Source organism: Chiloscyllium punctatum, chromosome 15 (assembly GCF_047496795.1).
Source record: "Chiloscyllium punctatum isolate Juve2018m chromosome 15, sChiPun1.3, whole genome shotgun sequence".
NCBI classification, from domain to species: domain Eukaryota; kingdom Metazoa; phylum Chordata; class Chondrichthyes; order Orectolobiformes; family Hemiscylliidae; genus Chiloscyllium; species Chiloscyllium punctatum.
In genome coordinates, this window is record NC_092753.1 from 64,105,479 (window position 1) to 64,132,526 (window position 27,048).

General features: G+C 41.2%; 1 protein-coding gene across 1 annotated transcript in view; it reads right to left on the reverse strand.

Annotated features, from left to right (window-relative positions):
- Positions 1–27,048, reverse strand: part of fstl1b (follistatin-like 1b) — a 114,382-nt gene that overhangs the window by 42,542 nt on the left and 44,792 nt on the right. Inside the window, exon 3 of the mRNA XM_072585311.1 lies at positions 1,865–1,972. Within this exon, the coding sequence (XP_072441412.1) occupies positions 1,865–1,972 (108 nt within the window). The remainder of the gene's footprint in view (positions 1–1,864; positions 1,973–27,048) is intronic.

Consider the following 27,048-nt stretch of genomic DNA (forward strand, 5'->3'; position numbering starts at 1 on the left):
ACTACCTGTCCCGTTAGGATGACGTATAGGATACTTGCCTTTATTAGTCAAGGCATTGAATACAAGAGCAGAGAGGTTATGATGGAGCTGTATATAACGTAAGATATAGTTCTTGTGTAGTTCTGGTTGTCATAATACAGGAAGGATGTGATTGCATTGGAGAGAGTACAGAGGAGATTCACCAGGATGTTGCCTGGGCTGGAGCTTCAGAGACTAGATAAGCTAGGGTTGTTTTCCTTAGAACAAAAGGTGGCTGTGGGGTGAGCTGACTGAGATGTACACAGTTACAAGGAGCATCAATGGAGTAGATAGGAATAAACTTAACCCTTTAGAAGAAAGGGGTCAAAAACTAGGGGGTTAAGATAAAGGATTGCAGGTCTAGAGGGGTCTGGAGGAAGATTTCTTTTCAACCAGAAGTCAGTGGGTTTCTGGAACTCACTGTCTGAAAGGCTGGTAGACACAGGAACCATCACAACATTTAAGAAGTATTTAGATGAACATTTGAAATGCCATAGCAGGCGAGGTTATGGCCTGGTGCTAGAAAATGGTACTAAAGTACATGGGTGCTTGATGAGTAGTGTGGACACAAATGGGGCAAAGGACTTCTTTTCATGTTGGAAAACATTTTGACACCACAAAAATTCACAAGTAGATATGATAGCACAGCAGAGCTTTGATCTGACCATTTTATTGGGGGAAGTCACGTGCTCCTCTTTCCAGTATGCATGTAAATCCTGTGTTGTAGCTTCAATAGGCTTGCATGCCATTTTTAAGAGTTCCTGGCTTTTCCCTACTGAACCCCTAGCCTGATGAGACAGTGAGAGACATTGGTTTGCAAGAGGCATAGGGTGGCTTGTCCACTTATTTGTTTATTAATTAAAAGTGACAGTTTACAGCAACAGCTGAAGAAAAGATAAAGAGGCTTTCTTCACCCTTAAAGGAGCTTTAACTGCGGAGGAGAGAAAGCTCTGAAAAGTTCTCTGTTCCTTGTTCACCATTCCAAGCTGTTGCTACCCGTGAACCAATCACAAAGCTGTTGGCAAGCAGAAGGCCTTTGTCATCGATAACTGGACACCAAGTCCACAAACCAATTAGCTGTTCATATGAACCAAATCTCCAGCTGGACACAACCCTCCACCTCAGATGGACTGCAACTACACTTTAACCAATGCTCAACAAGCAGCTGTGTAAACACTGCTTACAATGAGTCAAGAGCATGGTGCTGGAAAAGCACAGCAGGTCAGGCAGCCTTTGAGGAGCAGGAGAATTGACGTTTCGGGCATAAGTCCTTCAGATCTATGGCATCTACAGTCCTCACTTTCTCCTGCTTACAATGAGTGTCTGCTTACTTGCTCGGAAAATATGTTACAGTCATATAATTATCCTTGGTTTCAAAGCAATTCTTTTCTCACTTCAGTCTACAATTAAACATACAGAAAAATAATAAAATATCTTTACAATATGGATGAAAATGAATTCTAGGGTGGATCTTGCAATAGCCTCAGTTATGAGCCCCTTAACTGCATATGAATCAGCGCACAGAAGAGGTCCAAACACCTCCAAATGTGCAAACCGGTTTCTGAGTTAGATGGGCGGACTCTCTTTCACCGTGCCTGGAGTGGAGGCAACTGCAACACAGGCACTGGATACGCCTTCAGTGCTCACGAACTGATCACTTAAGGACTTCAATTTAAAGGTTGAACTTGGGCTTTCTGCCCACAAATTAACTCGGGCATAGGTGAAAGGTGGAAAGGTTCTGGCATCCATCAGCCCACTAAATGCCCTCCCACCTTCAGAACGAGAGGATTCCTTTAACTTTCCTTCAGTTCAAGAACAGGGCAGAGCAACAAATGAGTAAACTTACTGCAATGCACAGGCAAGTGGGTTCTCCCTTCTCCGTCACTGCACACTCCCTTCCAGCACCGCAAAACACGTTGGCACAAATCTTGGACTTGCTACTCATTTCCTGTGGCTAAAACAGAACACACCAGTTAGTCACAGCTATGCAAAAAGGTAAACAGTGCTACATTTGTGTTTGATCCAGAAACTTCCACAAGTGTAATTTAAAATTTATAGTGTTAACATTTTCTCCTTAAATTTCCTTAAAATAAGCTGACCAAGTCCTAAAGATTCCACAGAAGAACTGCCAATGAACTGGAGAGATCATTACACCGCCATCAACTTACTTCCTCATCCATTGGAACAGGAATGGGAACAAAACCCATGTGAGAAACAAAAGAATAAAAACAGTTGTGCTACCATCTGAACCATAACTAACTTAGCAGGTTACATCCATTTGAAACACAGGCCACACATTGCTGTAATTACCATTCCAACCTGATTGAGGGGAAAGAGTAAAATGTCTTTGAGGAGATCATTACACCGAGATCATTACACTATGTATCGAGGAGACAGTCATTCAGAAGGTGGTATTTTGCCCTTTCCCAGTATTATCTGTAATAAACATTTTGACCACTAGATGGTAGTGAAGGATCATGCAGTGAAAGTTTTTAAACAGTGGAGTTTAAAAACTCCCAAGTGCAGACAATCAGAAATAAGCAAACACAGAAAATGCTGCAGACACTCAACAGTCATGGCTGCATCTGAAGAGAGAGAAACAGAGTGGACATTTCAGGCCAAAGGTTGAGCACTCCAAATTTGGTACGCACTAAGACAACAAAAAGCCAACACAGTTTTAATGTTGAAACTTACAAAATATTAGCTCCTTTGACCACATTTCACTATTCACTATAGGGAAGGAAAAGGCCATGGAAGGATTTGAATAGAAGGGTGAAAAGTAAAAATAGAACGAGGTGTTGTTGAACCAGGATCCAATGCAGGTCAATAAACATATGGACACAAACGCTGAACTTACTCCTAGTTAGGATAAACAGAGTTTCTTGGAATACAGAAGTAAGATTGCGAATCCAGTCAATAGTTGACAGTTACACCCAAAAGGTACTTAGTTCAGGCAGGATTGGAACTATAGGGATGATAAGGCCACTGGCTCAAAATAAATTATACACTCAATCTTTAGAGGGTAATATTATATTTCTCACTGCACAGCAGAACCTATATACCTATGCCAAGCTGTCTTCAGCAAAGAAAATTACGTCCTTACAGCCAATTAAATCCAAGTTTCCAACTGTACCAAGAGTGGGTACCAGTTCTATTGTACCAGACTCTCTCTTTCCAATGATTTGGAGATGCTGGTGTTGGACTGGGGTGTACAAAGTTAAAAAATCACATAACACCTCTTTCCAATGCTTAGTAAACCCATGTCGTCTGGTCCAAAGTGGCTGCATTTGCGATTGCAATTTTCTACTAGCAGCCAATTCACAGCAGATTCCTTTTCCCCCCGCAATGGATACATGGTGAGCATGACCTTAGGCAAAGTAACGTTAAGACTACAAATGCAATTGTCCCTGACACTGGTGTTTTCATTAAGGTCAGTGGGTTTTCCAAGTATGTAGGAACAATGAACAATGCAAAGTTTGTGAAATTTGGAGGAAGGCTGTTATGGAGTGGGGAACTTCTCAACAGATAAGTCTGCCAACTTGAAGTATAATAATCTAATGCCATGATGCTTTTAGCATGTTTTCAATTGAGTGACAATCCTTAGAAAGGTAAGTGCCTTTACATTTACATGGTTCACATGCATTACAATACTCTGTCTTGTAGATAAAGTGCTGTTCAGCATTTAATAATATCGAAATCTAAATCCAAATCAAAGGAGTCACCTAGACAGTGTATTGAGGTTTACATTGATGTAAAGTGCAGTACAGAAATCTGTCGAGCTTTTAAAAATCATCTGGAATTGCATGGGAGCCTTTAAAACAAATGAAGTGGAATCCTGGACATCTGGTCAGCCAGCCACACAGGCTGCATTGTGATGAGCTCTATCAGATTTATTTATTCAGTTCTGCGATTTAATCCCATTATGAATGCATGATTGAGTTCCAAACCTACTAGTGAATTTAGCTCAGCACAGGTTGTTGACATAGCTGTGGAAGGAATTCTACAATTTGTTTGTGATTATAAACCATAAATAAGGCTCCAGATTTTAACAAGATTGACCTCAGCTTTCAAAGACTTTCCTGTGTTAGTCTCTCGTTCATGGTCTGTACAGAATAGATAATGGTGAATGGGCATTAAGGATGCATTGGGGGCACAGAGTTGTATCTGGGATATGGAGAAAATGTGGGGGAGGATTGGCAAGAGGGTCCAGGAAGCCTACAACTGGGTTGAAAACTGAGTCACAGTCTCATGGAAGGAAAGTAGGCCTTTAGCCTTCTAAGGTCCTCGGTATCTGTCCAACTCCATTCTACCTTGGGCCTGTTGTTTCAGGAAACAGGAGCCACAACTCCAGCCCACCCTGACTCTGGAAGGTGGAGGTTTTATGTGAGTGGGCTGACTTTCAAAAGTTAGGAATGTGACCTCCAGGGAGGTGGTGACATTGTGATAATGTCAAGGACTGGCAATCCAGAGACTGAACCTAACACTCTGGGCCCATGGATTCAAATCCCCCACCAGGGGCTAGAATTTGAATTCAACCAATAAATCTGTCTTTGAAAGCTAATCTCCATGATAGTGAGCATTAAGTTGTCAGTTAATGTTACAACAATCGAATTCACACTTCTTATCTGGGTCGACCTATTTGTGACTTCAGATCCAAAGCAACGTGGTTGATTTTAAACTGTTCTCTGACATAGAATCCCTACATGTGTGGAAGCTGGCCATTCAGGCCATCGAGTTCACACCAACCTTCTGAACAGTATCGCATTCAGATCTCCCGCCTCTCCCTGTAACCCTGCTTTTCCCACGGCGAAACTACTTAATCTGCATAGCTCTAGACACTATGGGCAATTTAACATGACCAGTCCACCCAACCTGCACATCCTTGGACTGTGGGAAGTAACTGAAGCACCCGGAGGAAACCCATGCAAACATGGGAAGAACGTGTAAAATTCACACAGACGGTTGCCCGAGACTGGAAGTGAACCCAGGTGCCTGGCACCGTAAGGCAGCACTGAGCTACTGGGTATTGACATGCCCTAGTAAGCCTCCCAATTCAAGGGGAAGGGTTGCTCTATGAAAGAACTTAAGTGGCCCAGCTTGACCCTCCCAGAATAAAAGGGAAAATCCAGCCCGTTCCCTCTGAAGTGTTTGTTCCGGCAAGCCACTGGGCTGCTGACATAAAACAAGCACTTCATCAAGTACAGAATAGAAAAAGCATTTTGGCAAATTCATTTCTAGATTAGATTACTTACAGTGTGGAAACAGGCCCTTCGGCCCAACAAGTCCACACCGCCCCGCCGAAGCGTAACCCACCCATACCCCTACATCTACATTTACCCCTGACCTAACACTATGGGCAATTTGGTATGGCCAATTCACCTGGCCTGCACATCTTTGGACTGTGGGAGGAAACCAGAGCACCCGGAGGAAACCCACGCAGACACGGGGAGAACGTGCAAACTCCACACAGTCAGTCGCCTGAGGCGGGAATTGAACCCAGGTCTCAGGTGCTGTGAGGCAGCAGTGCTAACCACTGTGCCACCGTGCCGCCCACAATTTCTAGGTGTAAATTTCAGACAAACTTGTTCTGACAAAAAGGCAATGACCCAAAAGGATAATCAGGTTCTCTCTCCACAAATATTGCCTGATCAGCTGGATATTTCTAACATTTTTCCAGTGGTTGCAGTATTTTCCTTTTCTGTGTTGTGCTTCAGTTTGGCTTCCTCGGAATTCTCGGGCCAGTGTGTGAATGATTAGATCTACAACTGAAATCACTTAAAAATATATACTTGATAAAACCGAGTAGTATTTGACAAATTGGGTTTGACTGTAACGGAACAAGGTTACACAGTGAGTAATGTTCCTGTCTCTCTGCCCATAGTTCCAGGTTTGGAATCCTATCCCAGACTTGGAGGTCAAGGAAGGTGCAAGAAGTGCCAAGCTGCAAATCCTCCATTCCAACAGCAGAGGTCCCCAGTCAGCCACACGATGAGGAAAGGACGATAAACCTCGACTATCATCAGTATCTACAGCTCCAGACTACAATCTGCTTTCAAGACTCATGTTACCACACAATTTGGACTTCCTGACGGAACTGTAACACACCACCAAAATATAGGCACAACAAAAACTGAAATTGTTGGAGAAATTCAGCAGATCTCTTAGCATCTGTGGAGAACAGAGTAAATGTTTAGAGTCCAATGACTCTTCATCAGAACGGAGATGTAGGTCACTGACTTTTCTGAATTTGCTGGTGTCAAAATGAAACCTGCCTATTTCATTCAGGATTACTAACTGAGACTTAAAGCATATTCCTGATCAAGATCAGGGTAGGTTGTTTGAGCTGGAAACTGATTAAGAAAAGGATCAATATGTGGTATTAAAATAATAACAATCAGAATATCCAGGTAACAGGGTTTGTAGGAGGCAATGGGGACATACTGGGCCTGATTTGTACAGAGCTGGGAGGAGGTGGTGTGAGCAAGCAGCTCAGTAGATTAAGATCACCACTTCCTGGGTAATACAGGCAATCTGATATTATTGCCTTTCTCACATTGCATGTCACCTTTACCTTTTGTTCTGATTTTGATTGATGATCCTGGAGCCCGAACCTGGGAATGAATATAAGAGCTGTTGGCGATTGCTTTAATTAACAATTCAACAATTCACTCCACGTTTCAGCTGAGAGACAAATTTTCCACTGTACTTTGAAGCCTGGATATGACACCATGACCTCAATAAGTAAATCTGATGACAACACTTGCAGAGATTATATTTCTGAATTCATGGTGTAGTTGGTGGATTATCCATCTGTTATGGGAAGGTTCAGTTTTATTCCCCAGATTTACTTTCCCTTCATTTTAATGAAACTTGATTAGTTGTTTATATTCTCAGTAAACACAATACTGCCGGAGAGTATAACTATCAGCTTGGATGGGTAGAGGGAAAACATACACGGTGCTGCTGGTGCATATCCCAAAAGGTTAAACAGTTCTTAGTTTGCCCTGTGGTATCCCATTGAAAGAGTATTGTTCACAAGCATACTCATCACCAACCATCTATTTCTCCAATATCCTTCCTTCTTGGAGAAGTTTGCTTCCTGCACTGGCCACTAGCTGAATTAAATCTCACTTTCTTCAATATCTCTCCATCAAACGAATCACCTACCTTTCCATATCTGGTAGAACCACACAATCTTAAATTCTGACACCTTTCTTTTCCTCAGCTGAAGATACATTTTCTGGTTTTACACAGACACCCTTCTAACTATTCTAGATAAAAGAACTTCCATTCGAAGGGTGAAAACTAAATGCCAAACTGTTAGTGTCAATAGTATCATACACTGCACAATCTCAATTTCCAAGAAATTTTCTCAAATTTGTGCTGGTCAATCTGAGAAATATGTGTGATAAAACAGCACTGCCTCTCTGGTATCAAATCCCCTCAGATATGTTGGCACACCCACTATCCTCGAAATCAATTACATACTGGCACTTAGAATGGCACAGTGGCTTAATGGCTAGCACTGCTGCCTCACAGTACCAGGGATCTGGGTTCAATTCCATCCTTAGGTGACTGTCTGTGTGGAATTTGCAGGTTCTCCTAGTGCCTGAGTGGGATGCCTCCGGATGCTTCAGTTCCGTCCCCACTCTCCCCCATACACACAGTCCAAAGATGTGCAGGTTGGGTGGATTGGTCATGGAAAATGTGGGGTGATAGGGTAAGGGGGTGGGTTGCTGTTCAGAAGGCTGGGACTCAAGAACTATCATTTGCTTTTTTCCTCTCTTCTATCCTGCAGAATGAGCCACTTCCAGGCCTACAGATTTGAACACTGCTTTCCAGCCCTGAAAAGAAATATTTGCTTGCATAATTTCAGATTTTTACTAACATATGATCAGTGATTTCATTTTTGAAATATATAGTAGAAGGCAATTCTTAGACCATTTCTTCTACACTGCATCTAGCTCACAGAAGTGTGGTGGTACGGTGGAACCTTAGTTTTGCATTGAGCAGGATTATTAAAAGAACCGTGTGCTAACAGTGAAGTTTAGAAGTAGATGGACTAGTGTCAACTCACTTAACCATAAATATCAGACAAATATCTGCAAGAAGAGTAGAATTAAATTAGGATCACAAATAAGAAATGTTAATCTTTTACTGAATAGTAGCACATCATCTTAAAATGTATCGGAAAGGGTGCAAGTGATAAACAAGAAATAGCCTGTCTCACACTGGGTGGTATACCTCTATTGCTGCACTCTCGAGTGAGTTATGTGCATCAACATTGTTGTATCTTGTTTAGGGCAACTATGCTGACAGTGAGATGGTGGTTAGTTACCATAACTCCTCAAATCCTGAAAAGGACTGCACTTTATAGTTAATCACTGAATTACTGAGAGGTTTTGGGCTGTCTGACTGTTTTAGAAAAATGCTCATGTTGGTAATATGCAGTGTGCACATACTTCGAAAATCTGTAAGCACGAGAGTTATGTGTTCTGACAAGGGTACAGACTGTAAGACAAAAGAAACAGTGTCAATGTTACAGTCTCCTACATCATAATTAAAGCCCTAGAAGGAGAGTGCTAGACAGTAATGTGCCAGTAATAAGCATCTGCTAAATACAGGAACTTTAGAAACCCTATAATTATCTGCTGGCTTTTACAGGGATATGCATCCTGTTGCTGCTACATATTACAGGATACTACTCCAGCCTAGGGCTGCCTGATCTTGAATAGATCATCCATGCTTACAGTGAATTCAATCCATTTTCTGCTGAGTCAGAGCACAGAACCGTTTTCAGCAGAACAACAGAATTACTACAAGTTTCTTTTTGCTCTTGTTTTTGCTGTTATTTTCACTCCTTCCATCAATCTGGCTCAATCTTTCACTGCACGCCATTACCCAACCAAGGATTTGCTTTTAGATCTTCAGCTGTGTGTTTTTCAACAAATTAATCAATAGACACCATCATGAACGATGATGGATGTTCCCTCTGGAGGAGGATGGAAGTGTCCACTTTCGGTCAGAAGAGAAATTTCAGTCTGAATGGACATTCATTTACTTTCTATAAAAGGTCATTAATGAGGTCAGGTAAATAAAATTAGCACCTATTTAGTTCCTAATTGCATCAGTGGTCAGAGCTCTTGGTTGTGGAAATTTCTATAACATTCAAATGATATCTCAATCATCAACATACTAGAGATACATCAAGTACAAATGAAACCAGCAAAGATTAATCACATTTCACACAGTACAGCACTGCTGTTTATCAGTTTGCAATTACACACTGTTTCACTGCATTCCGATTGGAGGCAATAGCAGGGCACTCAAAAGATGCTCATGAAGTACAGAAGCGACAAAAATATTTGAGAAAGATAATATTTTACAGGAGAAACGCAACTGGTTTATCTCCTTCCTTAATTTATCTTTTCCTTATACTCCTGTCTCCCCAAATATCTTTCAATATTGTGAAAGTGAATGACAAAGACTAGTTACAATTCAGCATCAAGAATAAGTCTAAGTCTAATGTGTCACATTTCAATCTGTACTAGAGACTGTTGTCTGACCATTTAAAACTACTCAAAGCCAGCTGCCTTGAGAGACAGACTTTCATGATCATTTTTGACAACTTAAACAAGCTTTCAAAAGATAAGCATTAACTTTAATCTGATTTGACAAAGATTTGTTTTGATAGCCTAACGAAGGCTCAGATTTTTGTCAGGATGAAGGGAGTCTCTAGCCATGGAAACCTTTGCTAAAAGAAGTTGGGAACAGCACGTCCCTGTGCAAACCTGGCAACTCAGGTTTGCAAGGGTGGGTTTTGAGCATGGGCCACACATGGACCCTGGAAGCAGCTGACCATTTAAATGACCAGCAGCTTCCAATGAAATAATTCTTGTGGAATCGCTGGATTTAAAATCGGAAATGTGGAGACTAGACCATGTAACAGCAGGTGTGTTGTCAGTGCACCCTCCCGGATACCCAGAGATGTGATGTGCCTCTTTGCATCTGTCCCAAGACACCTTTGGGAGAAGTCAGAATTATTTTGGACTGTGAAAAATAGACATACGTTAAATAGAAGTGCATAGTCTTTTTAAGAAAATTGTTCATGGGTGTGGGAGTCACTGGCTAAGCCAGAATTTTTTTTAAGAATCCCTACAATGTGGAAACAGGCCGTTTGGCCCGACAAGTCCACACTGACCTCAGAAGAGTATCCCACACCATCCCATTCCGCTAAACCTATTACTCTACATTTCCCCTGACTCATGCACCTAACCTACACATCCCTGAACACTATGGATGATTTGGCATGGTCAATCCACCTAACCTGCACATCTTTAGACTGTAGGAGGAAGCCCGTGCAGACATGGGGAGAATGTGCAAACTCCACACAAACAGCCGCCAGAAGCTGGAATTAACCCGGGTCCTAGCGCTGTGAGGCAGCAGTGCTAACCACTGAGCCATTGTGCCACCCACCTAACTGCAACTGCCTAACCATAAATACCCTGGAGAAAGTGGTGGCGAACTGCATTGATTTGTAGCAGCCAGGCCCTACAGTGTTGTTAGAGAGAAAGTTCCAGGATTTTGACTCAGTGACATTGAAGAAATCGTTTAAAGGGGATTTTGTAAGTGATGATGTTAACTTTCCCTCCAAGTGAAAGAGATCATGCGTTTGGAAGCTGTTGGGAGGAGCTAGATGAGTTATTGGGGTCTTGTAGATGGTATAAACTGCTGCTAGTGTACATCAGTGAAGGGAGAAAATGCTGAAGATTGTGGATGTGGTGCCAATCAATACAGGCTTCTTTGTCCTAGATGGTGTCAAATTCTTGGAGGGTTGTTGAAGCTGCACCCATCAGGCAAACAGAATTTTATTCACCATGCTCCTTTCATGTGACTTGTTGATAGAGGGTGTCAGAGTGTCAGAAGATGGCTACATCACAGCAGAATTCCTAGCTTCTGACCATCTCTTATAGATACAGAATTTATGTGGCTACCGTAATTCAGTTCCTGGTCAATGGTAAACGCCAGGATGTTTACAGTGGAGGATTGTGTGATGATAACACCATAGAATGTCAAGGTGAGATAGTAAGATTTTCTCTTGATGGTCATTTGCCTTCTCTGTTACCTTTGTACTTGGATGCTAGGTTTTTGTGATTCGTGGACAAGGACTCATGAATCTCTCTGATCTGTATCTTTCAGCAGTCTTTCTCATAATATTTTTCTCCCGTTCTTTCTGTCAGAGTGCATAATCTCACACTTCCCTACAGTATATTCCATCTGCCAATATTTTCCCCGCTCACCTTACCTGTCCCTATGCCTCTGTCGACTCTGTTGTCTTCATCACTGATGCCCCCAGCTATTAATGTGCCATCCACAAATCTGGCTCTAATACACTCACTTTCCTCATCCATGTCATTAATGCATATTGTAAGTAATGTGGCCCCAGTTCTAATCCCCATGGCATTCCACGAGTTACAAGTTGTCATCCTGAAAATGCCCTCCTTACCCCAACACTTCACCTTTGATTAGTTACCCAATCCTCTAAATCCCTGCTAAAATACTACCTCCAACACCAAGAGCTCTTATCTTATTAAACAACCTGTGGAGTGCCTTTTCAAACACCTTCTAAAAATTCAAATATATTACATTCATCACTTCCCCTTTATGTATCCTGCTTGTTACTTCCTCAAGGAATTTTAATAAATTTGTCGGGAATGATTTCACCTTCATGAAGCCACGCTGACTCTGATTGGTCATTTTATGTATTTCTAAATGCTTTGCCAGTACATCCTTTATAATAGATTCCAATATTTCCCCCAAAACAGATGTCAATCTAATGGGCTTATAGTTACCTACATTTTATTTTCCTCCCTTTGTGAATAAGGCTGATAACATTTAGTTTTTCATTCCTCTGGGACTTTTCCAGAATCTAAGGAGTCCTGCAAGATCACGACAAGGGAATCCACTATCTCTGTTTCTACATCCTTTAATATCCAAGGATGCATCCCCGCGGCTCATGGTAACTTGTCAGTCTTTAGCCCCACTAGTTTCCCTCGCACTTTTCTCTCTAGTGATAATTATTGCATTTATTTCCTCTCCCTTTTGCCCCTTGAATATTTAGCAATGTTGGGTTGCTGTTAGTGTCCTCTACTGTGAAAACTAATGCAAAGTATTTATTGTTCTTTCTATCTTTTGACACTCCCTGGTTCCCCATTATTATTTCCCCAGCCTGGATCTATGACCCTGCATTCACTTTGGCTTCTCTCTTCCTTTGTATATATATATTTTAAAAATCTCCTGACATTTCTTGCAAGTTTACAGTCAAAAGTTACTTTCCTCCTTTCTGGTTGGTCTTCTGTTGTCGGTTTTTAAAAAACTTTCCCAATCTCATGCTTTACCATTAATTTTCGCCACATTGTATATCTTTTTCTTTTAATTCGATGTAGGTTTTCATGGGGCAGCCACTGGAAATTAGGTGGCATGGGTTGGAATGGAGGGATTGGGGGAAATGAGCAGGCAAGAGCAGGAGAATACTGCACATTTTACTCTTCACTTTTTAAACTTGGCGCCCCGTCTGTCCAGCCTGCCCTGGGACATGGCAACCTTCTCTGCTCTTCAAAGGTCACCTGGCCCAACCCAACTCCCAAAGCAGCCCAGCCCCCCACAACAAAAATATAAAATGGTGGCAGCCGTCTTTAAAGGTTGGCTTCACGGAGCCTGGAATTCTCTCAGCTTGGTGCACCTGAACCGGCAGCAAAAACCGGAGCCTAGATATTTGATGGTGCATTAGTTCCCACATCAAAATGGTTACAGTAAATTTACAATCCCAATTCCGATCACTGAGAGTTTTGGTTTGGTCCTCATTTACCTCGGCATTTTGAAACGGAGGGTCAGGCCTGGTGGACAGAGAAGGTGATGGAGTGATGCTGTCAAACCTCTGGTACACATAGGAGACTGGTGTCTGTTTAAAGTGACAGGAAGCTAGCAGAGCTGACTTAGTCTAATGAGTGATGCAGAGGTGATAAGGGGAGCACGACTGTTCATGAGAACTAACAAACCTTTAATGTTAGCCAAGAATCAATTGGACACTCAGCTCTTCATTTCATCTTAGAAAGGTAGTTGTAAAAATTCATAACTGGCTCAAAGAAGTTCCAGATATACTGTGGGCAGTAGTGTCAAAATGTATTTAGACACAAACTTCACAATATTCCCCAGAATCACTCAGAGGTGTACTTGTCCTCAAGTTGTCCAACACATTGCACTAGAAACCCGCAGAGTAGAATGGAGTTGGGGAATTATAATGATAGTAAGGAAATTAAAGGCTAACCGCAGGAACATTGAATAAATGCTCCATTCTGTGATGTGTCATGATCCTCTCCTCCATTTCCAGTTCGATCACCTGTCTTTATTGCATAAAATTAATTTCACCAGAAGAAACAATGATTCCAATTAAATCAGAGTACATTGTGTTATCTTAAAATGCTGAAAGATTTAAAATAAAGAAATAACAGCATGATAAATAGGATCTAGTTATGGCAATTATCTAAAAGCCCAGGAGAAATAATGCCTGACATTTTAAGAAATCAGTTTATAAACTCACAAACAATTTGGATAACTAATGAATCTGGTGAATTATTTTCATTGCATACTGTCTGGTATGAAGTTGTTCTTTCAGAAGCTTTAGCTCTCAATCAGTTCATGTCTTGAGAGTTGGGTGGGCATTTGAAACAGCCTGCCACTTCACACAGCAGACCCTGTGGTCTGTGAATGCATCCTTTCATCGTTGGCCGAGTCACCTGCAGCCCATGTCTGCCTCCTGAACAATGTAAATCTCATCTTTATGGTTATTTTCTCCCAAGGCAGGCCGGCCGGCCAAGTCAGAAATACCTACCGGATATGAAAATCCAAGGGAGAGTGTATTGCCCACCAGTTACTTCTAGTAATTGGCATAAGAAAGGCGTAGTAATCGAAGATCTTAGTCACAGTGACAAATTCAAAGCAGAAGTCAAAAGACTCCTGGTTAGTCATCTAGCCCGCTGACGATGTAAATGATATTGTGATTGAGGGATGTGTCTTGGGCCCTCCCAGGAGGAGATGGAAGGATGTTAAATGTACCAGCTGAATCGGAGTTTAAGCCATTCCATTCTGTCAGACATTGCTCCACTAAATTTAAAGGATTATTCTCAACCTGTCAGAAAGGTGACAATCAGCACTATTACATCGAGATGAGAATAGTCCAGTTTCTCAGAGATGGCAATTGTTCGCCTTTTAATGTAGCAATGGAATGGAAGTCAAATGCTAACCTCACCAACAATGGCAGTCCCAGTTTGGAAAGTTAAAATCCCCTATCATAAACACCCTATTATTCTTACAGATAAAGGAGATCTCCTTTCTCACATGCACTTTTTTAAAAAAAACTTCCTCCCCATCCAAACCCTTAACAGTATAACTGGCCTAATCTATGTTTGGAATTTTAAATTCACCTACATTTACAATCCTATTGTTCTTAGGGATATGTGATCTCCCTATATATTTGCTCTTTAATTTGCTGTTAATTACTGGGGAGCCTGTAGTACAGTCCTGTCAGTGATCACCATCTCCTTATTTCTCAGTTCCACCTACATAGCTTCACTGGGCAATCCTCCAGGAATATCCTCTAATTACTGCTGTGATGTTTTTCCTAATCAAAAATGCCACTCACCTTCCCTTGCCTCCCCTTTTATCCTTCCTCTAGCATCTATGCACTGAGACACTGAGCTGCCAGCCCTGTCCCCCCTCAGCCATATTTCTGCAATAGTCATGGTATCCCTGTTCCATGTTCCTATCCATGCTCTGAGTTCATCTGCTTTACCTGTCAGGCCTCTTGCATTGAAATAAATGTAGTTTAGTTCATCAGACTTCCATTGTTCCAGGTTGTGCTCTTGTCTGTCTTATTTATTTAGCTTGTTCTCTAACCTCTGTACCAGCCTCTGTCTTTTGTCATGGCACACTACAGCTTAGGGTCTTATCCTCCTGCCAGACCAGTTTAAAATGGGTGGCACAGTGGCTCAATAGTTAGCACTGCTGCCTCACAACGCCAGGGACCCAGGTTCAATTCCAGCCTTAAGTGACTGTCTGCGTGGAGTTTGCACATTCTCTCCGTATCTGCGTGGGTTTCCTCCGGGTGCTCCAGTTTCCTCCCACAGTCCAAAGATGTGCAGGTCAGGTGATTTGGCCATGCTAAATTGCCCACAGTGTTAGATGCATTAGTCAAACAGAAATGGGTCTGGGTGGGTTACTCTTTGGAGGGTCGGTGTGGATTTGTTGGGCTGAAGGACCTATTTCCACACTGTAGGGAATCTAATCTCCACTGTAGCACATACCAAACCATAATTGATCAGGCACAGTTAGGACCCTAAATATATTATCCAGCATGGAAATTAGTCATACAGGTCTGGACGGCCCTTGATTCCGTAGCCAAGCACAACGCGACACTGAGCAATCAGATGTGTGGACATCAGCTGAGAACAGAAAGAGACTACAATACCTTCCATGATTGAAAAGCCTCTGCCATTCATTGTCAAATCCAAGCACAAAGAAAGACTAACCAAATATGAATTAATGTCTTCAGGTAAGGAAAAAAATTAAAAGCAAGTGAAGAGTTACTTCAGAGATCTCAGACATAAAATACAGATTTCCTCCTCCTACTTGAATAGGTTGAATTTACAATCTTTTGATAGATTTGGACTATCCACTCATTTACAAGCCACACTTTAGTCTCCTGTATATATAATATTTTTTCCTCTGTATAAATTCCTACTCACTGAATTGTGCAGTACACAATGGAGGTCTTTTGACAGCTGATCACCAGGATTCCCTTGTCAAACTTGACAAATCTAAGCATACAAAAAGCCTACTTTCTATTGTAAATATAAAACAGAAAATTTTTGCAGATATTGGTGCAATCTCTCCATAGATCTGTTGAGCATTTCCACAATTCTTTAATTTTTACTTCAGACTGTCAACATTTTGCATAGGCTTTCCTCATGACACTTAAAGGACATGATGGCATGTTTATCCAACTGTTCATCAACTCTGAGAATGCCCACTTTGTTGGAAATAATTCACCACTCATTGTCTAGCCACTTTAATAACAACAGTTAAAGAAAACAGCCAAAATAAAATAAAAACTGAAAAGGTTAAATCTGAAGTGGCCAATAATTTTTGACGAAGTGGCAATGGAAGAGTTAATTCTCCAACTTTAAAATGGAAAATGTCAGCTACTTTGGCGAATGTATTCATGTGTTGGAGAAATTGTGGAGAATTCCAACTCGTAACTGTGTAGCTGAGACAATTCTCTCTTCTTGGGTAATAGTACATTGTGATCCTGCCATTCTTCTGCTATTCAACTTTGATAATAAGGAAAGGTATAACTGCATTTTAAAATGAAAAAAATAAATGAAGGCCTCAAAAGTCCTTCAAATACTTCTAGAGTCTACAAATTAGTAGCATTTCCCTTGAAACATTAGACACATTTTATCTTTGTGGTACAGTAATGCACTATCTAAAATGGTATCAAAATCTTTTTTGTACCAGTTCTGCCTGCCAGACAATATTGGTGTAACTGGTTTAAAGGACACACACTCTGAAACATTGCCAATTATTTTAGCTATGGATAGAGAAACATCAAAAATTATGTATGATTTCCCTCAAAATGGCATCATGGGTAAGTGACATGTGATGGATTCATTCCAATTGTCACCAACATTTTGGTAAGAGACCAAAGCAGGCTATGGAACACAGCTTTTAAATGACTACAATATCCTTTAAAGGCAATTATTATTAAAACAACATTAACTCCCCAAATATTTATTTATAATCCACCCTTACTAACATGGCTTTTAAGCATTTGCACATCATTAATAGAATATGAAGTGTTTTGGAAAGCCACAGCTAACATTATTTCGTAAAATATCAGTCGACCTAATTGCTCTTTTGGTTGGCAAAACAATATTGACACAAACAGTTAGGTAGCCTGAAGAGTTGAAAAATAAATTTGTAAGATAATATTGTCTACACTACATTCCAATTTTTCACTTCAAGATTCTGCATTGAAAATGCCTATTCTGATGTGGATTTAATCGTGCTACAGCTAGCATGTTGGCAGAATACTGATAACATGATGAAAGCAGAAACAGTTCCTTTTACATGCTGGCTTCTTTCCTTTTGCTGCCTATCGCATCTGATCGACTGCCACCATACAAGGTACTGAATCTCCTGTCAATCAGAATTAATCAGTGCACTTTTCAGCTCTCCTGTCAATCAAGATAACTAAGGGCACTTGTTCCCTACCAGGAACATCTGAAGATGTAACCAGCAGGGTCGTATCCAATTAACAAAATCATTTTCCATTCAACTGCACCGAGGAGATAAACAAAAAGCAAATACAAATATAATAGAATGGTTCTTAGCCTAACTGTGCAAAACAATTCTTTTTCAGCTCAGTGGCTCATTTAATTTTTCTTGGTTTACTATTTCAGGAAAACCTGTTTCTGATTAACCATTTGACATTTGTTGCTTTCTGCTACGTGGCCAACATAGGGCCACCCTTTTGTTGATACATTTAACCCAAAAATGGCCCTGACCTCTCATCCTGGAGAAACCTCTTGGCAAATGACGAAGATTATCGGACATTGCTCCCATTTACCACGTTTTTAAATTGTACAAGCTCTGAAATGACTAAGAGATGGTGAGTGAAGGCAGGAGGATGACAGCCTGCCATCTTTCACCATAGCATCAAGAAATGTTGGGAGGGGGGTGTGAAACTTCTGTTGTATGGGGGAGGCTGCCTGGTGAACATTCCTGCTGGTTTCCGAAAGGTGGCCGTGTTAGTGAACCTTTTTCATTCAAGCCCGCGCCCACCACAGGTTCACCCCCTCATTAAGGCCTGTCCTGCTGACCCAAGCACCCTGCCACCCCTACACAGCCTGTTCTCAGTAGGCCTCATCCCAGCAGTGGCACCAATCTGATGGGCACTGGTGAGCTGCTTGCTCTTCAAATTGGCCAGCAACTCTTGGAGCCGAGCACCCATTCTATGAGGAGCTAGAGTCCTGACAGCTACGAACTATTTCTTGTATGGCTAAAAAATACAGCTGTGGATTCTATAAATAGCTGTGGTAGGGCTGTGAGCATCAGCCCCAGTCTTTCAGACCTTTTATTAGGTTCTTCATCATACTGCAAATTCTGATCATTTGTTTCTTGCTTTGCTACACACAGAATCACATTTAAGTAAAGCATTTGAGTCAAAGATCAGCCTAGTGTTAAACATTTTGGATCGGAGGAAAGAAAGGCTGAAGGAAACTGGGGCTTTTCATCTTGAAAGTGAAATATCAGACAAATGATCTGGTTGAGTTACAAGGCTTCAAATGACAGAGATAAATCCACAAAGTTTCTTTAAATTAAATGCTGAAAGCAGTACAAAGGTTTAAACTGGTAAAAGTCACATTTCAGGCTGGTATCAGGATGTTCCTCATCAAAAAAAAAAGGTGGATAACATGCAGATGGATTTCCAGATATAGTGGTGGAGTCAAACATTTTGGAATGACTGAAGATAAAACTGGATGCTGCAATAGGCATAATTCAGAATCAGTTCCACAGAGAATAAAGTGGGCCAAATGGCCTTCTCCATCTGTATTCTTTTACGTATGTTCAGCATGTAGTAAAGCCGAGGAGCATACACCATTTGGAAAGAGAAAAAGTCCTCAAGAGATTGCAGGGGGATGCAAGGAAAGTGGGTGTGAGTAAAACCACACAATGCAAGGTTAACTAAGAGAAAGGAAATATGGGGGAAATAAAAGTAAATGACCAGATCAGGAAAGGCAGAGCAAGAAGAACTGGCAGCAACTGGAGTTCAAGGTGCACAGTAGGCCAGCCTCAAAGCAGAGGCTGGTCACTGTAATTGTTAAAGGAAGAATTCCATTCCATCCGGGAGTTTCCGGATTTTGACCCAATGACGTGAAGGAACAGTGACATATTTCCAAGTCAGGATGGTGAGTGACTTGTTGAGGATCTTGCAGGTGGTGGTGTTCCCACGTATTTGTGGCCTTTGTCCTTCTCCATGGAACTGAATGTGGGTTTGGAAGGTGCTGTCTCAGCATCTTTCCTGAATCTCTGCAATGCATCTTGCAGATAATACACAGTGTTGCTAATGAGCATTGGTGGTGGACGGAGTGGATGCTTGTGGATGTGGAGTCATTCAAGCGGGATGCTTTGTTCTGAATGGTGTCAAGCTTCTTCAGTGCTGTTGGAGCTGCATCCATCCAGACCAGTGGGGAGTGTTCTATCACAGCCCTGACTTGTGCCTTGTAGATGGTGGTCTTCAGGTTTCAGGGAGATAAGTGAGTTACCCGCACAGTATTCTTCACCTCTGACCTGCTTTTGTAGGCACTGTGTTTATACAGTGAGTCCAGTTGAGATTCTAGTCAATGGTAAGCCCCCAGGATGTTGATAGTGGGGAAATTTAGTGGGAGTAACACCACTGAATGTCAAGGGCAGTGGTTAAACTGTCTCTTATTGAAGATGGTCATTGCGTGTCATTTGTATAGCACAAATGTTACTTGCCACTTGTCAGCTCAAGCTTGGATACTAACCAGATCTTGCCGTATTTGAACATGGAATGCGTGTCCTTATTTACCTTGGGGTGTTCTCTCAGTAGGGAACGTCCCTATCCACCTCATTTCAGGAAGCAACTGAGGCAGCCATGATGTACCTGGCATTCTCCAGACATCCAGAGCGCTGTTCAGGTACCAGCAAAATACCAACATGTTCAGAATAGATCAGTTAATTACTTTAATCTGCTGCCATCTCTGAAATTTGCAATACCATAGAAATACCATAGTACAGCAGAAATGGTTGGCTTTCCTCCATTTGCTGAGTGCTGTCATTGTACCAGCCTTCCTGAATCTCAACCTCTGTTTAACCAAGTATTCCATTCTTCATAGACTTGTGCTTCGCTCAAAGACTGACATGCACTCCAACTGAGATAGTGCATTTATCTGTCATCACATCTGTTGTTGACTATTTACGGACACCTAGATCCAAAAGTCAATTTCTGCAATCTTTGACAACCCATAGTTACCAAGTTAAGACAGAGATAAGGAGAATGCTTTGTAAGTCTTTGGAACTCTCTTCCTGAAAAAAAGATGGCTCAAGCAAAGTCTTTGACTATTTGTAAGGCAAACATAGATCAGTCTTGATAAACAAGAAGTTAAACATCGATTGGACGTAGATAGGAATTTGGGGTAATCAGAACAGTCATAATCTTATTCAGGCTGGAGCAGGCTTGAGGTGCAGTGGGTGGTTTACTTTTATTTTAATTCTTTTAAGTATGTAAACCTCCAAGGTATGTGCACCCTCTAATCCTGACCTCTTATGCTCTTCTAACTGCACCTGCCATATCGGTGGTTGTACTTAGAGTTGCCCAAGCCCTATGCTCAGTGATACCCTTTTGTCACTTGATCTAACTTTTCCTGGCTTGGTGACATATCTTTTTGCATAAGTCTGCTAAGCGTTGGGTGATTTCACCACATTTAAAACAGGTGCTATGTAAATAGTAAGTAAGTTGCTGTTGTTGGGTTCAGTCACAGACTTCAGTTATCAGTTGCCATGAAAAGTGTTGACAAGAAGCTGTAATTGACTCAATTTGAAGTGCATCAGATATCTTTAAAATGCACTGGTTTTTCTGAGCAGCAGGCTGTGTTAGCATAAAAATGATGGATATATATTCTCCCAATTCAATTTTTCAAATCACAATGGAGTGGATTCTTGAATTTCTTTTTGGGGTTTTGGACCGCCAGTTATGCATTTGAAATAGATCCAGTTTATTTATTCTTAATCATTATTCCACATCCAGACTTTAAGGAGACAGTTGCTTCTAAGCTTGAAGTTATTTGAGAAAGTACAGCTTCCAAGAGTTACTCAGTTGTTTGTAATTTACTTCAGGCTTCATTCCAAAAGTCTCTGACTGAGATTCCCAGACCCACTGCAGTGATACAACCATTATGTCTGAGGCTTGTAAATTAATAATTACGGAATTTCCCTCAAGTTAGAGATTCTTAATTTGCGATTTAAAATGAATGCCCATGATCATGACATCAATAATAAAAAGCATGTTTACAAAACATCAACTGGATAAACTCGTGAATTCTGCTGGTTGCTGTGTGTCAAAACATGATTCTCTACAGCTTGGCTCACTTAAAATCCCTTGGAATAAGTTCATACTTTTAGTTCCTGCTATCCTAGGCATCCTCAATTATCAGTACTTTAAATAGTGGAAATTATTCCTAGCCTGGAGCGAGGGATGGGATGATTGAGTTTCTCAGTACTCCCAGGTGAGTACAAACATTCCAGATTGAAGATTTTGCATTGTCAGTGTTTCAATTCACCAGTTTTATCCTGTCCTCGGGCCTTTTCCCTGAGGCAGGATGAGGGTCAGCTTGGTCACCTGTCCCCAAGTGACATATTGCCAATTATGGGGAATTAAAGATTTCTTAAAACCTACTTGGCCGAGACTAATTGGAGTTTTCCAGTTGGCTTGCAGTCCCCTGGAGCTAGATCAGCTGACTGGAGGTGCCCAGCAGCAGCAGGGCAGAGGCCAGAACTCAAGACAGGCTTTGAGGCCTTCTTCATCTGCCTGGTTTCAGCTGTGTTCACAGGCTGCTCTGTAGGCACTTCCTAATGGTTCAATTTTTTTTAAAACTTAAAAATATAAAGAGTTGGAGAAAGGTTACCTCAAATAGAGGTTGCCCCATTTCTTTCTTACCTAAACAGGCAGCCAAGTCACTATTTTAATCTGCCTGCCCAGTGTCTTTAAGTATTATTAATTACTATATTCATGGATGGGTAATTGTTTCTCCACACAGTGTGGGATTATGACTTCATTTGCCTCTGATTAAAACCCTGCCCCAGTTTAAGAAATTGAACACAATAAAGCACCCTACTCCATGGCATAGTGAGTCCAAATAGCATTCCTACAGTTTACAAGCATGGGAACAAATGCTGTCTATTCAAAGTGAAGATTTTATCTGCTAAAAGTCATATGCAAAGTGAATTTTGTCTGCCAAACAGATCCCAGTGGAGAAGATAAAACATATATTCATAGATTCAGCTCTATTGATACTATTTTGCTGAACAAGACCCAAAAGGTTACTAAGGATGCAAACTACATAAAGCACATTTATTACAGCATTACTATTCCACAGCCATGTTAAATTACTGCACAGTCTAATGGAAATAAAGAGTTTAAGAGAATAAAAGGTTCATTTATACAGCATTGGCTGTTCTGGGTTAGGGAAAACAAAGTACTTCTGAAGTGTAATTGCTGTGTTAATGGAGGAAATGTGGCAGGAAAACATGTAGCTTCAGTGATGTTTATGACACTGTAGGGCAGAATGGGTCTTTTGGATTGAATGCCTGATTTTGAAGTCAACTGTGGGTCACATTTAAGCACTATGCAAAGACCCTCATCCGCAGTTATATTCCCAAATTAGCCAATGAATGACAAGATGGTGGGCTCACTGGCTATTTAATGGAGAGGGGACTGGGTGAGCAGGCTCTCTAAACGGGGAGACCAATTGGATGTCCTCCATCTTGAAAGGAGAGGAAGTCTGCAATCAATGATGATCTGATTAAGAGACAAGAGTGCGAGCAGACTAGGTTTTCTCATAGTCACAGCCCTTTATCTGGCACATTTAATTCTTGTTGCCATGACAAAGAGACAGGGCAGAGCTCTTACACGGGCACAACATATACTCAGCTTGGCCATTTGAACTTAATGTAGAGCACTCCATCGAGCCTATTCTATAGGCTTTAACTAACCTTAATTACAATCACAAATTCCCATCGTAAAATCAATGCAAACACTCACAGGCTGGATAAGGTCTGCTTTAAGTGTTTTAAATTCTCCACTCTTAAGTTGCTAATGAGAGTTTAAATCAAGCTCTGTTGACCTGCTTCCTCATCCCCAGAACAACATTCCCTCAAAGTTGCATGCTGTGTGCAGCCACTCGGACAGTCTGTGTGCAGCCACTCGGACAGTCTATGCTTGGCAATCAATGTGCTGACTCAGTTCACAGCATTGACATTCCAAATCCAGTACAGGTATTGAACCCACACCATGGCCATGATAAACCAGCCCTCTAGCCAACTGAGCTAACTGACCCTGGTCTGTTGGCAGGTCGGTTTGCAATGCAGAGTCATACCAACAAATGGGTTCAATTCCCACACCAGCTAAGGTTGTTATGTCGGTCCCTCCTTCTCAACCCTTGACTGTGGTGACCCTTAGGTTAAACCACTACCAGTCTTCTCTCTCAAGACATAGCAGCCCTATGCACAGTAAGATTATGGTGACTTTACCTTTAAAACTCTCTGTTAAGATTCAGTAGACAACTTTCAAGAAATTACACCGGAAGAATGTCACTGTTGAGGACTTAAATCCTTTGACATTTGAACAAAGGCTCTTTGAAATTTCAATGTTGTTGAAGTACTGGTAGGGAAGTGTAACCAAACTCTTACCATCAATTACTGTTCCTCTGATCTGCAACCTGTTTTTAGTCACTAGGAGACAGTCTAAGGTGACCTCAGGATGGTGTATTAATGGTCTCTGCTGAAAGGGATAGGATACAAATTCATGCCTGCTGTTTAAATGTCACATCGCTGATCTCATGGAGATGAGTAACTTCTCTGCAGGCAAGAAAGATTAAATCAAAAGGCAGTCGAAATATGTTCCTGATTTCACAGCACAGTTACAGATGTCTGAGAACAGCTCATCTGTTCTGTTTCCGTGAGACATATTCCTGATGATGAAATAGAAAGAAATGAGAGGACTTTTATTTGCATGTGAAAATTGATTCTCAAATCCCAATTCTCAGTTTGCACTCCTCAGTATTGAATTCAAATGATTATATTCAAACAATGTTTTTTTTTCTATGTATGGATCTTCCTTCACAAGTGCCACCAGATCCATTCATATACTTTGTTGACTCATCACCCTTAATTAATCAGATTATGCACGCAGAAAATCAGTCAAATGGATTGCTGTGGTTCAAAAAAGCAGCAGCTCACCTTCAAGGGCAGCTAAGGATGGTCGTTAAATGCTGGCCCAGCCAGCAATGCCCATGTCCCATGACTTAATAAAAGAAAAACCCAAGACCAGTCTAAAAATGGCCTTGACTATGTCACAGATGACACTGATTATAGAGTTAGTAGGCCATCACAGTGGGATGATACAGGTGATCCCAACACTGAGAAGACAGCAACAGGTATTGGGGAACCCAGTCAGCACCAGGACACATCAGCTGGTAGGAAATAGACATAATGGTTGCTCCTTTTTATGTTGGTGCATGCCCTGACCACCAGTACGTATGTGCACTTACTGTGATGACAAACTGACCATTTCACACAATGTACACTTGATATTGATGTCCAGGTGGGGATATACCCAGTGTAGCCTTAGCAACATTCCACGGCCCTATAGAGGTAGAGAATTCCAAGGAATCACTAAACCTCTGGATATAAAAAAAATCTCATTTATGTCATAAATACTTTGCCACAAAGGCTAACACTCCATTATCCTGTTCCTGGGTAGGTTCTGCAATAAGTCTCTATTAAAAAAAAACACAATACACTGTACAAATTCCACGGTGCCCTTGCTGAATTGATTTATCCATTCAATATGCAGATTAAAATAACCAATGTCAACTGTAGAGCCTTTTTAAGCATCTCCATTAGCTCCTGATTTATATTTTGTCCTTCAGTGAGGCAACTCCCCAAGGGTCTATAGATGATTTCAATCGTGATTTTTTCTCCTGGTTATTCCTTACTTCCATCAAATTCATTCCATCTCATGACTTACTGCACCTATATCACTACTCCCCATGCACCGATACCACTCATTATTAATAACTTCCTTTTCCACTTTTTTCTGGAACATCGACTACTTTTGAATATTGAGTCCTGATCACCCTGCAAACCAAGTCTCTGGAATAGCCATCAAATCAAATTAATTTATTTCTATTTGTACTGTCAAATCATCAACTATCTAGTTACAAATCCTATACGCATTCAGTTACACAACCTTAAGCGTTGACTTTTTACTTTTATTAAACATTCTGGTTCTAATTTCTGCTACACTCTTCTGCATCTATTTTCTACCACTTCTGGACATACTGATTCTCATCTGCCTCTTCATTACCTTGCAGCCCTGCTCCCTGAATTTTCTTTCATTTTTTTTAAACTTCAATTAAATCTCCCAGCTGCTAATTAGTTTAAAGCTTCATCTGTAACCCTAATTAAATGACTCACCGGGACACTGCTTCCAGCATGGTTCAAATGAAGCCTATTCTAATTGCATAGCTCCCCTTCCCCAGCTACTCCTGCCAGTGCCTTATGAATCAGACCCCATTTCTCCCACAGCCATCTTTCAGCCAGGCATTCACCTCTCTTTCACTGCAGTCTGTACAGTCATCCATACTGGGATCAAGAACCTCATACCTACTGGACAACAGCACTAGCCAGAGGTCTTCCAAAGCTAAATTCTGGTCCCCAGTATCTGCCTCAATTGTAGTCACACCCTATCGTTCCCCACCACTGGCCAAATTTGATTTAATTAATCTAAGGGGTGTAACTGTCTCTTGAACCATACCCTCCAAGTTACTCTACCCCTCCCTAATGTATCTGTATATCTACTGCCTGGATTCCAGCGCAGCAAATCTGCAAAGTTCCTCAAGCAGCCAATACTTGCTTCAGATGTGGTGGCTTTGGATCTCAACAGCCATCAGCAGCTCCTAGATACTGCAACTGCAGCACATCACCAACCAAGTCTTATTCAATTTAATTAATTTAGATGTTAAATATTTTAGAAGTGAATTTCCTAACTGTACTGTTTCACTATAGTAATATCTCCCACGTTAAACTACTTGGCAAATCACAAGAGACAGGGAATGAATGCTTATCAACCCCCTACCCAGTTTCCTGGGATGTCAGACTGTGGATCTGTCAAATTGAAACATGTTTTTTTTGTGGAGGGGGTGGGAGGAGTTGAAACTATCTCTGCAGCCAGTTTTTAATCTCTGGCTGCTGCTGCCCTTCTCAACCAGGTCTGCTGTCTCACCCTGGTTCACAAGTAATGCTGATCTGCTGCCCACTCCACACTGATTGGGTTTGTCAGTCAGTCATTTAAACACAGCGGCTTTGGTTGGATGCATTTAAAAGAGAGCTGCTTTTTTGTGAAAGAAGTGATGAAGAAACACTTAGGGGAGAAAAACCATCCAAGTGACAACAATAGCATTTTAACCCTATTTAAATTATAATAAATTCTGTCATCCCATAATCATGTGTAACTTTGTGAACAATACCTTTTTTTAACCACACCACTTTTACAAAGACAATGGGTTGAAGTGCATATTTGTTCATGTTATCCAAGTGATTGCCTTGTCATAAAAAAATTGAAAATAACATGAATGATGATTCTTTAATAAATACTGACTTCTATGAAAATCTTGCGCAGAACTGGTGCAACAGTTAGAAACTATTCAAAATTTACCGAGGTGCCTGTCAGATTCCTGATGCCTGAAACATCCATTCTCCTGCTCCTCAGATGCTGCCTGACCTGCTGCGCTTTTCCAACAACATACTCTCGTGCCTGCGTGACGTCTCTTTAACTGTTCGTACATGTGCTCTCTCCATGTGGCCTCAGCGACTTGAAGCTTGAAACTCCTATCCCATCCCCCCCCAAACTCTCTCAGAACTAAATATAAATAAGAGACCATGGAAAATTTAACTTGATGGCAAAATTTATATAGATAGAACATGTCTGTCTAGGTGGCGGTTAGAAAAACATTGCTTGCAATCAAGGCAGCTTTTGAGTTGTAAATTCCCCTGTACGTTCTAACCCATTGACATGGAGAGGGCCTAATCATTACATGTGTAATTCATTTCAAGTTCTATTACAGCCAGCCAGTTGCTATAACAACTAAAAGAAAAGAAACCCACAAT